The sequence below is a fragment of the Tachypleus tridentatus genome, chromosome 6 (assembly GCF_004210375.1).
Source record: "Tachypleus tridentatus isolate NWPU-2018 chromosome 6, ASM421037v1, whole genome shotgun sequence".
NCBI lineage: Eukaryota > Metazoa > Arthropoda > Merostomata > Xiphosura > Limulidae > Tachypleus > Tachypleus tridentatus.
Window position 1 is genome coordinate 164,163,279 of NC_134830.1, and position 15,991 is coordinate 164,179,269.

Consider the following 15,991-nt stretch of genomic DNA (forward strand, 5'->3'; position numbering starts at 1 on the left):
TCACTCATATTCCTGTGTGTATTTTGTATAGTGTGAATAAATCACTCATATTCCTGTGTGTATTTTGTATAGTGTGAATAAATCACTCATATTCTTATGTGTATTTTGTACAGTGTGAATAAATCACTCATATTCTTATGTGTATTTTGTACAGTGTGAATAAATCACTCATATTCTTATGTGTATTTTGTACAGTGTGAATAAATCACTCATATTCTCATTGCAAACCCACATCGGGCTCTCTGCTGAGTTCACCGAGGAGAATCGAACCCCTTGATTTAGCGTTTTAAATCCGTAGACTTACCGCTGTACCAGCGGGGGACTGTTCTTATGTGTATATTATACAATGCGAATAAAATACTCATATTATTAGTATAGTCTGTATACTGCACTACATTCCACGTTTTGTCTTGCACAAGTTATTTGTGTATATTTTCTTAAAAAAATAAATTCAGAATTATTAAGTTGAAACGGTATTCGTAAACTTATTACATCTGTTCATAATTCGGTAATCGTGCTCCAACTGTCAATCTAAGAGTTCAGAGTTTACAGTTCGTTGCCGTAAAAACGAATTTTGCATTTTGAGCCTGGCCTGGCATGGCCGAGCGCGTAAGGCGTGCGACTCGTAATCCGAGGGTCGTGGGTTTGCGCCCGTGTCGTGCTAAACATGCTCGCCCTCCCAGCCGTGGGGACGTATAATGTTACGGTCAATCCCACTATTCGTTGGTAAAAGAGTAGCCCAAGAGTTGGCTGTGGGTGGTGATGACTAGCTGCCTTCCCTCTAGTCTTACACTGCTAAATTAGGGACGGCTAGCACAGATAGCCCTCGAGTAGCTTTGTGCGAAATTCCAAAAACAACAAGCATTTTGAGCCACTGGTGTGTTACAAGTATAACGGTTAAACACCATTATTTGATCATAAAGAGTATCCCGGAAGTTGGCGGTGAGTGGTGTTTAGTAATTGCCTTTCCGCTACTTTATCAACTCAAAATTTGGGGCAACAATTCGTAGAATCGTTATTCCATCAGAAAGAGTAGTCCGAAAGTTGGTGGTCAGTGGTTTTTTTTACTAGCTGTCTTTCCTCTAGTCTATCACCTCAACATTTGGGGCAAAAATTCGTAGAAGTAATTATCACCGAGTAAAACATTCAGCAGTTAGATCACTCGAAGAAACCACAGGTCATAATATATCTACTAATAGCTTCACCATCATTACGGTTGGGTGTACTTAAGGTAGGTAAGCCTTTTATCATTATGGAAGACTGCCCTGATCTAAATAACCAAGAAATATCCTTCCAACTAAAACTGTCCTCATTATTATAAAGACAATCACCAATCAGTATTCCGTGTGTCCTAAATTGTAACTAACGGAATGTTATTTTTCAGTTTGTATATTAAAACTATAACCGTGTTAGTCTTACAGTTCATTTCAAATTAATGTCGGCCCCCTAGTGACACAGTGGCATGTATGTCTGCCGACTTACAATCCGGGTTTCAATACTCGTGTTGGACAGAGCACAGGCCGCCCATTGTGTCGCTTTGTGCTTAATTACAAATAAACAAACAAACAATCAAATTAATATTGATGACTTTACCGTATTGTTTAATTCACTTCAAACTGTTGTTCTCAGTTGGAGTGCGGTAAGTCTACTGACTTACTACGCCAAAATCCTGGGTTTAATCGCAGAAAATAGCCCAGTGTGATCTTGCTTCTAAATTTTAGAGTCTAAAGCAAACAAACAAACCTTTTTTTATGTCAAACTTCATGTTCTCAAATATCATTCGAATTTTACTTAATTTGCTGATATATATATGTACCAATACGCCCAGTTTTCGCACATCGCTGATGGTATAATAAATGTATTGCGAAACGTTCTACTCGTGTAAATAAAACGTCTTTCGCTTTCACAACCGTGTTTGTCATCATTAGTAGCTTTGCGTGAAGATTCTGAAACTTTTTTTTTTAAAGAAGTTAGGTATAAAGCTTCACAATGGGCTATCTGTGGTATGCCCACTATGGGTTTAAAAATTTAATTTTTAGCGTAAATGAGCCCTATGGAGGAGAGGAAACTCTGAAACAAAGAAACGTTTGTAGTTGAGCACAAAACTACAAAACGGGCTATCTGTGCTCTGCCCACCACGGGTATCGAAAACTAGTTTCTGGTGTTGTAAATCCGCAGACATTTCGCTGTGCTACTTGGAGGTGAAACAAACAAAAGTTTGTATGTTTGAAGTTAAGCACAAAGCTACACAATGGGCTATCTGTGCTTTGCCCACTACGGGTATCGAAACCCGATTTGTAGCGTTATAAATCCGCAGAAATTCTGCTGTGCCTCTGGGGGTGGGGTGAAACAAACAAAAGTTTACAAAACTCATAAAAACAACCATTTATAAGATGTATCAAAATTTTCCAGTAGCTGCCTAATTTCGAGATTCAACTTTTCAATTCACTTTAATTCTAGTTATTGGTGCAAACAGGAAAAAGACAAAAAACAGAAACGAATCACTTTTCTCCATGAGGGCTCACGTGACTAGAGGCTAAAAAACTGGTGGCTCAGCTTGCCAAACGAGTCACGTGATCCGCAGACTATCTATTTGACGGGTGAGCTTTAAGTTTTCAAACCAAGGTTTCCGTTGGGTGGCATGAAATGCGCCGTAAAACGTTCTCTAAGACTCCAACCGTTAACGCACTCGGATGAAGCTAATGTTGTGTTTCCCTGACAGCGTGTTTTTCACATGAGAACTTAGAAATATAAATTAGTGTTTAATATTTCTATCGATGCCCGTTGAGGAAGATTTGGCATTGTTTGTTTGTTTTTGAATTTGGCGCAAAGCTACACGAGGGTTACCTGCGCTAGCCGTCCCTAATTTAGCAGTATAAGACTAGAGGGAAAGCAGCTAGTCATCACCATCCACCGCCAATTCTTGGGCTACTCTTTTACCAACGAATAGTGGGATTAACCGTCACATTATAATGTTCCCACGGCTGAAATGACGAGCATGTTTGTTGCGACGGGGATTCGAATCCGCGACCCTCAGATTACGAGTCGAACGCGTTAACCCACTTAGCCATGCCGGACAGTGATTTGATATTCATTGAAGCTACGCTTCGACAGTATTTTCTGTCCGCGGATTAGATCGTGAAGTAAGAAGTTGTGGAGGATATACCATTAGGGTGTAAAAAAAAAAACAACGACCTAACAAAAGACACTTCACGGTCACATATTTCCGCTATAACAGCCAGTTCTTAAGAACAACAAAATATTGTCTCTTGCGGGGGGTTGCGTAGAATAACCTATCATAATAATTTTTCTTAGTAATCCGTGTATTCTAGAGGTTATATCCCCATCAATTATGTAGTCACATTAATAATTGCACAAGTTTTAAATAAGAATTGCTCATTCCAAACATTTCGATAAAATCGACCTTCATTGCAAGAAACACATTGTTTCTTGCACTTAATTACCGTGTCAGTAAGCGATTTATATGGTGGATGTTGAGGGAAACACATTTGTTTTTGTGTGTTTGGTTGTTTTGTTTTGTTTTTAGGCCTTGCATTTCGCTACTGGAAAGTTCGGGTTTTTTATTGTTCACGTGCAGCGCCATCTTTGGTGTGATATTTTTGTCACAGAGCAGCTTCTTTTACATACCGCTCTTTGAAAATCGTCAGACCATTGCATCCTTACACAGGTGAATTGAAAAAATCGTTAGACCTTTGCATCCTTACGCAGGTGAACTGTTAATCCCTTTATCAACATTAACTTCACGGAAGTGCTGAAAACAAGAAACCTTTTAGTCAGAGGAAGTGAGGAGGGATACATTTTTAATAATAAAAAAGGCTTGCTGTAAGTGGTCCATGACTAGCCAAGTTTCCTGTTTTGTTTCTTTTCTATATAGACCATCATTTTCCAGGGACGGGAGTGACCCCGAAGCACCAGTCGGCTCGGTAATCACGCCAGCTAGCGGCAGCCGAAGTTAAAATATCTGCAACGAGGCCTGTAAACTCGGTATAGCTTCACTTTGACTCAGTGTTTCGCAGACTTCAGTTGGAAACTTGGTAACGATGTAAACATATGTGTGTCTGTTAGAACAAGACCTTTTAGTCTGATGTGCACAGATTTTCTAGAGGTGATGATGTAGGACTCTTTACGTCGGCTCAACGTGTTATAACATAGGGCAACTATCTGTTTTGTTTGTTTATTTGCTTCTGTTTAATGGTTAATTCACTAATCTCTGCAATCGGATTCGTCAACTTGTTCTTAATGTTTAGATACAGAATAAGATTCAGAAAATCGATGGTACAGTAGGAAAAGAACTGAAATATTCACCTTTCCCATCGTTATGGAGCTTGTATCGTACAGTTGGTTAGCAGCATCGACTTGCGCGCCCCTGATGGCTGTTTTGTCTTTGTGGACTGTGTACGTCTTCCACACGTACAGACGGTGTTGGCGAACTGTGGACCTATTTCTGTTAGCAATTGGTACTCAAGAGTCAATTACCGCCTTTTTCGCTTTTGGCTTCGCTGTTTTAAGCTTGGTCAATCCGCGGTCTGGACCCCCTTGCAGTTTTATTCTGTGGGGTTTATCTGCCACTCGTACCTTTCAGATTGCTACGTTAACTTCTCTAGTTGTGGACAGATCCCTAACCGTTCGCTGGCCGTATAAGTATCGCTTCAGTGTCCGAAGAAATCAGATTCGATACCATATAGCAGTGTTGGCTGTTATATCGGTGTTTGTCGGCGTGGCGGCTGTCTTCGCTCGCTCTCCGGAGCAGGACGATTGCTCTGTGCATCCTCTGAGATGGGATCGCAGATTCTCCATTTTCAACATATGCCTCCATGGAGTTCTGTTGATTACAGTGCTGACGTGTTGCTTCAAGGTGGAGTTGCACCGTTGTCGCGCTCGACACCGCAGACTACATTTCTCCACGCCGACACTAGGAACCGATTGTGTCACGGGAACAGTCAGTGGTAGCAGCGTCACCAGTAGCTCCAGTGGAAGCACCCGGCCTCTACATGGCGCTGGTCGCCAGAAGTACCGTCGACAGTACAGTCCAGAACCCAGCTCTGACTTCCGTTGGACAGCAGTAGCTGTTATTTCTTCGGTGTGCTACTTAACTAACCATCTGCCTTTCCTGGTAAGTTCTAATTCATTTGAGCCCACACTGCTACTCACCCCTAAATGTACACATATATATATTGTTCTCTTTCATGAGTCGATTTTTCATTGTTCGAAGAGTTAAACCACCAAAGCAGCCTACAATGTTATAATGTTAATGTGATCGTTATCAGTGTGAACTTTGTCTTGAATTACATCAAAGTGAATTTAACCTTTAATTGCTGAATATTAGAAGGTATCTACTCGTATAGGTTTAGTAGCCGTTAATATTATAGTTTTCTGGACAAAATGATTTAAATTAATTAATTAAAACCGTTCTAAGTGATTTCAGGGCTAGAAGTGGCCCCATTATCAAAAGCTCTTGAAAACAGTACCAAAATGAACCTTAGGGCAAAAGATATTTTTCATCTTAGTTTTATTTTACAAATATCGGCCATTGTGAACTTATTATATTATAAACGTAGTCATATTCCACATTTAGGCGTGTGTGGTTTTCTTATAAAGACGGACCGATATTCTGGTGCAGAAAAAATATTGTTACACAGATTCGATATATAAGAACATTTTTTTTTCATTAGAAACTAATTGACCTATAAACCCGGCATGGCCAAGTAGTTAGGGGCGCCTGACTCGTAATCTGAGGGTCACGGGTTCGAATCCATAACATACCAAACATGTTCGCCCATTCAGCCGTGTGGCCGTTATAAAGTGATGATCAATCCCACTATTCGTTGGTAAAAGAATAGCTCCAACAATTGGTGGTGGCTGCCTCCCTCTAGGCTTACACTCGTGTAGCTTTGCGCGAAATTCAAAAACAAACAAACAAACAAACCATTTATACAATTTATTTCTCGAAAGAATAATGAGCAATAGACTCTCCAGATTTTTGGAGAATAATGCAAAATTACCAGAAGAGCAAAACGGATTTAGAAAATTTAGACAAACAACAGATCACTTAATTAGGCTAACTGAAACAATAATAAACATCTTTAATAATAAAGAATTCCTCGATATCGAGAAAGCATTCGACACTGTATGGCATAATGGTCTTCGGTTCCGTATGTATGAAATGGGACTACCGCGAGGAATTATTCGCTGGTCATCAAACTTTTTGGCAAATAGAAAATGTAGAGTAAACGTAGAGGGAACTTTCTCGGAGTTCTTCACTCCAGAAGCTGGAGTCCCTCAAAAAGGGGTAGTTAGCTCTATTCTCTTCATCATGTATGTAAGTAATATGCCACTAAAAGATCCAAACCATGGCTACGCGTCTTAGTTCGCTGATGATGTAGCAATTTGGAAAAGTGCCCCTACACCAGAAATAGCAGCCGCCAACTTACAACCACAACTAAATATGTTATGTGAATATTGTGAAAAATATAGAATCAAAATAAATACAGCGAAGACGCAACTAGTAATATTTTCAAAATCTACGAAATATCAAAAAAGTTCAACCCCAAATCTATATGAATGGGAAACGCCTTCAGACTGCTACATCTGCAAAAGTTTTAGGATTAACATATGATTTGAAACTTACATGGATAAAACATGTAAATAACATAAAAAGTAATATTTGGCGAAGAATAAACTATGCTAGGAGTCTAACTGGTAAAAACTAAGGAACAACACCAGAAAACATCATTAAAATATACAAAACATACATTAGACCTGTAATAGACTATGCAGCTCCTGCATGGATTAATGTAAGTGTAAAACAAATTCAAACCAAACTCCAAACATTACAGAATACACTAATTACATCAGCATACAGAATACCTAAAATCATTTCATCAAAGTTCATGCATAATACTCAAATACACAAACAATACCAGATAGACTTCTACATAGTACAATAAAATATTTTGATAAAAATTGTCGAAAAAATGAGTTGTTATGCGAACTAGACACATATGATGAAGAGAGACCTAAACACCTTTCCCCCGTTAAATCTATACATTAGATCTTTAAGACAAAATCATTTAAAATAATAATAGTAGTATTAGAATATAGATAAAATAAAACAGGCCGCCTACGTTCTAGACTTATTAAATAATAAAAGTAATAATAATTTTTAAAAAATCAAGAACATTATAAATGGACATTGTCCTGAAAAGGACCAGACTAAATTTATGGTATTACTCCAGCCATTCTGTATTTAAATTGAAATATATATCAATCTGGCCACTCCAACAAAGTTATGGAAGGAGGAAGAGGTCGAGTGTACCTGACCCTCCCAGGTATACACACAAATATACCCAAACACCAGAGAGACTAGACTATACAATTTATACGTTTGTAAATTTTCTCTCGAGGATCATTTCCATTTTTAATGGACTTTCTCCCAATTTGGTCGTGTTGATAAAGCAGTAGGTTGTATTTTTATTTTTAAATTATTATTATTTCAAAAACAAATTTGAATATAGTTCTTTTTCGATGAGTAATATCTACCTACTGGCAACGTTTAGAGCTTTCATCAACTGACGTTCTGAACTTGTTTTTAACTGGGATTCTTAAATTCTCTCTTTCTAAAGTTCCACAATGGGACAGCAATAAGTTTAGGGATTTATGACGCTAAAATCCAGGGTCCAATTCTCCTCGGTAAACACCACAGATAACCCAACGTGGCATTGCTATAAAAAAAATGAATATAAAATGTGGTTTTGACCTAAAGAAGCCAACCAGTGACAAAGCAGTATGTCTGCGGACTCACCCTGCTAGAAAACGGGTTTTGATACCCGTGGTGGGTAGATCACATATAGCCCATTGTGTAGCTTTGTGTTTAATTCCAAACAAACAAAAAGTAATGTTGATAATGATTGAAATTCACTTCCTTAATGACTCATAATCTGAGGGTCGCGGGTTCGAGTCCCCGTCGCACTAAATACGATCGCCTTTTCAGGCGTGGGAGCGTTATATTATGACGGTCAATCCCACTACTCGTTGGTAAAAGAGTAGTCCAAGAGTTGGCGGTCGGTGGTGATGACTAGCTGCCTTCCCTCTCGTCTTACACTGCTAAATTAGGGACGCCTAACGCAGATAGCCCTCGAGCAGCTTTGCGCGAAATTCAAAACAAACACTTGCTTAATATGATTGCGAGCTATAACAGTTATTTATCATTAAAATTCATGACATATATGCACATATATAGCAGAAAAAAAACAACTACTATGCCTGTCGTATCTCATTAAAACCCGGCACTGTGCGAAAAGTCTCGTCAGCGCCGGATAAGGCATTTTCAGTGTGGCTGACATACTGTAACATATTCTCCTTAGGTTTCCTGCCGTTGACGCTGTGGTTATATGACTCGCTCAGAGAACAAGGTTAGCTTGCTAGTCTTCCGGTTATTGTACTTGATAATAAAGTTAATTTAAATAAAATAACAACTAGAGGGACATATTCAGTAGAGCGCATACCACCGACAAGCAGAGTTGACCATGTTTGGCTCTCAAAAATACCAGAATGTGTCCGTCGTTATTAACGGTCACGGTCCATTTTTGGTAGGACAGTAAGAAATAGTATTCTGCATAGGTCCACCAAGTTTCATCAAAACTCCATCAATGTTTTTCAGTGAGTTATAAAGCAAAAACAGAGTGAAAAGTCTGTCCCTATGGTAACAGATACGGATTTTTTTTTTTTCATTTTCGTGACCCTGACTTTTAACTTTGATCCTCAAAAAAACTAATCACTTCTAAGTTGGATCATAGTCCAATGGCATCTCAAGTTGTGTCCAATTTCATTTAGCCGTTTTTGAGAAATGCTGTTGACAAACACACAGTGGTAAAAACAATTTTAGGTGGCATAAATAATTTTAATAATCAACTGCAAACCTGTATAAATATAATAGTACTGTCTGTCCATGTAACTATTTCGCAGGACGCGGATGGATCTTCACCCAAAGTGGTACGGATGTCCATCAGGTCTTTGTGGGGGGTGTATACAAATGTTCAGTTTTGCGGTTTTTATGGATGATTTTTACCACTAGTTCGCCTCTTTGTTGTTGAATCTTCACCAAATTTAAGGACGAACGTTTGTTTGGGTCTATGAGGAGATATGTGCAAATTTGTGGTTTTACATATTCTGTTTTGTAGTTTTTATGGGCGTTGTAACGTTTTTACAATTACGTAAAGTGGAATGAATTTTTCGTGTCCTAAGATAACCTTTCACTAATTCTGAAGTTCCGTTCAGGATACAGGTAAACCAGCTAGTTAATAGCTATATATAATTTTATGTCTCTAATTGTTACATGGCCCGGCATGGCTGGTGGTTAGGGCGTTCGTGTGTTGGAATTCCCGTCACACCAGACGCCCTTTCAGCCGTGGGGACGTTACAAATACAGTCAATCCCACTATTCGTTGGTAAAAGAGTATCCCAAGAGTTGACAGTAGGTAGTGATTACTAGGTGCCTTTTCTCTAATATTTTACTACTAAATTTGGAATAGTTAGCGTCAGAAACCAAAGCAACCAGTCAAACTAATTCTTACCTTAAAAGTCCAATTGCAAATGACTTAAATCAATAATTAGTGCAGTTATGTACTTAATCTGGTTCATACCGTAAGATTTGGTGTTCATTAAAATTTATAATATACTTGACATATACAACGCCTAGACCACTAATATATCTGGCTTATTCCAGTCGAACAGATGATCTCTGGTATTATGCGAAAGCTCTCGTCAGTACTGGAAATGACATATATGGTAATACGGTTATTGTATCATAACATTATTCTTTTTCTGCTTCCATTCATGGATTATTATAAAAGAAATTACAATACAAATACAATTTACGGAAAGTTTACGGAGTTACAACGCTACAATCTATAGATCGATCCCCGCAGTAAACAGAGCACAGATAACTAAATGTTTCAATACATGCGCAAGTATCGATTGTTATTTTAACCCCTCCATTTCGTGTATAATATCAGATTCTGATTACTTCTGAGAAATCTGATCTTGTAAAGAAATTAGAGGGAAGAGCAAACTTTAAGGGTTTGTTTCTTTTGTTTTGTTTTTGAATTTCGCACAAAGCTACTCAAGAGCTATTTGCACTAGCCGTCCCTAAGTTAACAGTGTAAGACTAGAGGGAAGACAGCTAGTCATCACCACCCACCGCCAACTCTTGGGCTACTCATTTACCAACGAATAGTGGGATTGATTGTAACATTATAGCGCCCCCACGTCTGAGAGGGCGAGCATGTTTGGTGCGACCGGGATTCGAACCCGCAATCCTCAGATTATGAGTCGAACGCCTTAACACACTTGGCCATGCCGGGCCGCAACTTTAAGGGAGTGTTATTAGAAGCTGGTGGAGTGCCAATAATAATAAAAACACGATATGAAATCAACACTAAAGAAACATCCTATTATATTTATGATTCAATACCCTAATTATACGTTAAACCTAAAGCCCGTATGTCTTTTCAAAATATGTAAAACACACGTTGTGGTATGTTTGAGTATTTGTCTGTCTTATAAGGAGAAAGTAAACATTTAAGAGGTTTTGTAGGAAGCCAATTGCTAATAGTTTTCTAACGAAGCCAGTTTTCCACAGCCTCCTACACAAACCCATTAGGTCCGTCCCAAATGCCAGCTCATACACTTCTGCATCGCCAGCGTTTGCGTAGCTTTGCACGAATATCGAAAGTTGAAATGTATTATAAAACAAGCTTCCCAAAAATATATCTCGCAGAGTTGTGGTCAGTTTCTATTTTCATCTTCTATGTGGTATTTCCATTCATTCTGCCAGGGCCCGATTATTTATTAGGCACAATAAGCACAGTGCCTAGGTCCTGCAAAACTACGGGTCCATGAACATTTTCCTTAAGAGTTAATCTTTCGTTTAACTTATACTACTGGTAGGGCTTAGGACCGTCTTGATCCGGCACTGCATTCTGCCCAATGTGTTCTGTAGTTCCACCTCAAACAATTCAAATACGCCTCTTAGCATAGTCTTTATTATTCGTTACCACTGCGTGTAGTACATTATATTAACAGAGAGTTTTCCCAGTTAACGCCTCAGTTAGACACTGTGTCGGTAAGTTGTAAGGTTGTATTGTTTTCCAATATTTTTGCTACGTTTCAGGGACCTTTTCTTTTGTAGGCTACGTTTTTTCACACCCCATATTAAAACGGTCGGTTATTGTTTTTTAAACAATAAGAAAACGCTTAAGTAGACAGATCAGTGAACAGATAAGACGTTACAAGAGACGTCAATAACGGAAACAACATGTTCAACATCTCAAACATTTTCGTAAAACAGGAAAACAGTTCACGAACTTCGCAGGTTAGCTGGTTTGTTTGTTTTGAATTTCACGCAAAGCTACTCAAGGGCTATCTGCGCTAGCAGTCCTTAATTTAGTAGTGTAAGACTAGAGTGAAGGCAGCTAGTTATCACCACTCACCGCCAACTCTTGGGCTACTCTTTTACCAACGAAAAGGGGGATTGACTTTTACATTATAACGTCCCCAAGGCTGAAAGGACGGGCATGTTTGGTGTGACGGGGATTCGAACCCGCGATCCTGTTATATATAGTAGGCCAAGAGTTGGCGGTGGGTGTTGATGATTAGCTGCCTTCTCTAGTCTTACACTACCAAATTAGGGACTGCTAGCGCAGATAGCCCTCGTGTAGCTTTGCGCGAAGTTCAAAAAACAAACAAACTTTTTTTGGTTCGGTTCCGATATTTGAGCAAAGCTAACTGTCGCTATTTTGGAAATGATAGACTGTTGTGTAAGCAACTAATCAACAGCACCACGTGTCAACCTATGAACTACTTCAAAGGAATAGGGGATTTGAATGACGCTTTTAAAATTAATTTCCATAGTTCCAAAGTGTAAGACGCGATCTTGCAGCAACGATTGGTTTGGTTTGGTTTTTTGGAATTTCGCACAAAGCTACTCGAGGGCTATCTGTGCTAGCCGTCCATAATTTAGAAGACAACTAGTCATCACCACCCTCCGCCAACTCTTGGGCTACTCTTTTACCAACGAATAGTGGGATTGACCGTCACATTATACACCCCCACGGCTGGGAGGGCGAGCATGTTTAGCACGACGCGGGCGCGAACCCGCGACCCTCGGATTACGAGTCGCACACCTTACGCGCTTGGCCATGCCGGGCCTGCAGCAACGAAATACAAACCATGGATTCTCATATTCACAATGTGTGCACACTATTACTTCGTGTCTTGATTATTTGAAAAGTGGAGGTTTAAATTGCGATGTGAAAAAGAACGGATACTATTGTGAGAAAATTTAAAGGAACATTTGACGAGTATGTTAATTTTCTAGATTTCAAAATTTACAAAGAATCTACGCGTAGGCCCTCTTGTGGCTATATTTTAAAACAGAAGATAATTGTTGTGTTATTTTATTTCAACCGAACACCTCTCTTCAAGGACAGTTATAAACTCAAGTAATGTTTTCTAACCCGGTTAAGCACGCCAGTCTTTTTCTCAAGGACATTTGTAATTAAGCTGAAGACGGGTAATTGTAGCCATAATTACAGTCTGGTGACTGTAGTTAAATATCACGTAAATTACTCTTTCAATTTAATTATATTGTAATTTTACTCTATTTTGTTTTACTTCATATGTGGGGATAAAATCGACCCCTGGCCACATTCTAGTTTAAAGGAAAATTACTAAAACGCTTTAATCATATCGGTAATGTTGCTGTGATTTATTATTTACATACAATATTCTTCAGTTCACACAGCGAAAACAGCTTATGTATCGCTAAGCCTAACGAGGCTCTTGAATGTTTCTGTAAGGAAGATGTAATCCGATGTTGCCTTGAACTGGATTTTAATCTAAATATACAGTACAGAGAGTAAATGTGTAAAAATGTTACTTTATTATCAGGTTCTCTAATTTTCTGAGGAGGGGGAAACAACTACTGCCGTGATTACAGTGACTATCACAGTAATCAGTTTTGTCAAGGCGATAATCCCCTGTCAGACTGTCATATAGATCGCACATTCTCTGTAATAAATCTTAAGTATACACATTAGTCTGAATGTTAACATTTCATCAAACAGCCAAAGCGGTGACAAATAAATGAGACACGATTTTATATACCTCCATTTTAGTTTTTTTTTTATATTTATAAAAACGCTGGAGAGCGGGTTTTGATAAAAGTGGTGGGAAGAGCACAGATAGTCTATTGTGTAGCTTTGTGCTTAACTACAAACAAACAATCTCAGCTTTACGTTTATTCATTAAACATATACATCTAATCAGGTCTTTGTAACCTGTTGGATAGAAACTGCATATAAAAAGGCCAAAGTCAAAACGCTCGTACACTTAAAACCAGCAGAGAATAGACAAGTGGTTAAGGCACCGGACTTCTAATCTGAGGGTCGCAGGTTCGAATCCCCCTCACACCAAACATGCTCCCCCTCTCAGCCGTGGGGGCGTTATAATGTGATGGCCAGTCCTACTATTCGTTAGTAAAAGAGTAGCCCAAGAGTTGGCGGGGGGTTATGATAAATAACTGCCTTCCCTCTTGTCTTACACTACTAAATTAGGGACGACTAGCGCAGATAGCCCTTGAGTAGCTCTGCGCGAAATTCAAAACCAAACCCACATCAGTTAGAAACAGCATCAACAAAGTTTGTAAGGCTGAGTTCCATATTATAGTTGTTGTTTTCAATAATTAGTATCTTACTACGTTCGTGTAACTGTATCAAGATAAACTCTATACTGTTACAATAATGTTTAAAAACGCCATGCACGCCACTAGTTGGCACCATTTTAATAACAGCAACTGGTGCAGTATTTATGCCAATTAATTAACTGAGATAAATTTAAAGAAGTAGTGAACGTGTTGGTGTGCTAACTGGTGGGAGATGCGTACCCGAAATTTAAATAGATTTGAATAGTCATATATTTCAGTTTATTTGTGAGATGTTTATAAATTATTACGGATTGTAAACAAAGAATTAATTTAGTTGGGATACACTTCTTGGTGACCTAAAGTGTCCTTTCACATCTTCGTTAAATTGACAAAAATCTACAGGGTGTTCGGAAAGTCACTGTGCAGTTTTGTATGTTAATAAATATATAAGTGCACAGTGACTTTCCGAACACCCTGTATTTGTAAGCTTTAAACGAAAGTGCCGTAATCATGATTTTTCTTTCTTTCGTCCCCTAGTGGCTCAGCGGTATGTCTGCGGACTTACAACGCTAAAAACCAGGTTTCGAAACCCGTGATGGGCAGAGCACAGATAGCCCATTGTGTAGCAAATGGTTTAAAACAAAACCTTTTTTTTTTTTTGTTATCGCCCTCTTGAAGTTACGTTTACATATTTAGTATTTAGAAAAACTTTAGAATGTAAGCCTGGCTTAAATTAATGGATATTTTCATCTGACAAAACTTTACCATCACCCAAGCTTTTTGTAGAATAACACTTCACTAAGTTAGAATAAATGTAATAAAGTAAAAAAAGTAATAAACTCGCACCAGGGGGCTCTGTGGTGTTCGGTCAGCTTTTTTTTTTTTAATTGTAATATGGTTTTACCAGGTATGTTAGCACTGAACCCTGAGGTCGAATAAACAGATAAATATTCGCACAAAAACAGATATACCCTGCATTCTTATGACGGTTATAAAAGAAATTAAAAAAATATAATCTCTGACCCGCTTCGTTGTTGAGATACGAGATTTAAGGAACAAGTGGTAAGATGGTGAATATTAATCCTAGCGTTTCGTGAACCCCTGGAGGGCTTCGTGCCAGCAGAGCCAGCATGGTGTTGTGCGTTTTGATTGCTCTTAGGTTGAAAGTGTAAGATATAAAATTCCTGTTTAGTTCAGTAAGATATTGGTGAAAACCCTCACAACAGTTGTAATGACCAAACAGAGGGAGAGAAAAGACATTATTGAGGATATGTTTGTTTGTTTTCGAATTTCGCGCAAAGTTATTTGGAGACCATTTGAACAAAGGGAGAATAAAGAAAAAGACACTGTTAAGTTTAAAGATATGTTAATTCGGTTTTGAATTTCGCGCAAAGTTATTTGAAGACTAACTGCGTTAGCAGTTCCTAATTTAACAGCGATAAACTAGAGGGAAGGAAGTTAGTCAGCATCACCCACCGCCAGTTCTTGGGCTACTCTTTTACCAACGAATAGTGGGATTGACCGAACGTTATAACACTCCCACAGCTGAAAGGGTAAACACGTTCTATGTTGGGAATATTCGAACACGCGCTCTAACCGCCAGGCTGTGTCAAGCTTCACAATCAAGAATTAACCAGATTTGTTAACTGTATATAGTAGCCTAGTGCTGTGTGAAAACAACTTTTCAAACCAGACTTGTTAACTGTAAGTAGTAACATAGAGCTGTGTGAAAACAACTTTTCAAACCAGATTTGTTAACTGTAAGTAGTAACATAGAGCTGTGTGAAAACAACTTTTCAAACCAGACTTGTTAACTGTAAGTAGTAACATAGAGCTGTGTGAAAACAACTTTTCAAACCAGATTTGTTAACTGTAAGTAGTAACATAGAGCTGTGTGAAAACAACTTTTCAAACCAGATTTGTTAACTGTAAGTAGTAACATAGAGCTGTGTGAAAACAACTTTTCAAACCAGACTTGTTAACTGTAAGTAGTAACATAGAGCTGTGTGAAAACAACTTTTCAAACCAGACTTGTTAACTGTAAGTAGTAACATAGAGCTGTGTGAAAACAACTTTTCAAACCAGACTTGTTAACTGTAAGTAGTAACATAGAGCTGTGTGAAAACGAATTTCCATTTGGATTTCCAAAAACAAAGTAACATATTCATAAGTAACGATCTGGACAAATCCACGTTTCTTCCTCTTAATGCTAACAAAGCCAGTTTCTGTTGCCAGCTTTTCTTTATAAACAGCAACAACAGGTTGACG

The 15,991-nt window shown here is 38.5% G+C and overlaps 1 protein-coding gene across 1 annotated transcript in view; it reads left to right on the top strand.

Annotated features, from left to right (window-relative positions):
- Positions 1 to 2,632: 2,632 nt before the first annotated feature.
- The window catches only part of LOC143254339 (uncharacterized), a 41,173-nt gene continuing 27,814 nt past the window's right edge, over positions 2,633 to 15,991 (top strand). Inside the window, exon 1 of the mRNA XM_076509373.1 lies at positions 2,633 to 5,134. Within this exon, the coding sequence (XP_076365488.1) occupies positions 4,340 to 5,134 (795 nt within the window). The 5' untranslated portion in view covers positions 2,633 to 4,339. The remainder of the gene's footprint in view (positions 5,135 to 15,991) is intronic.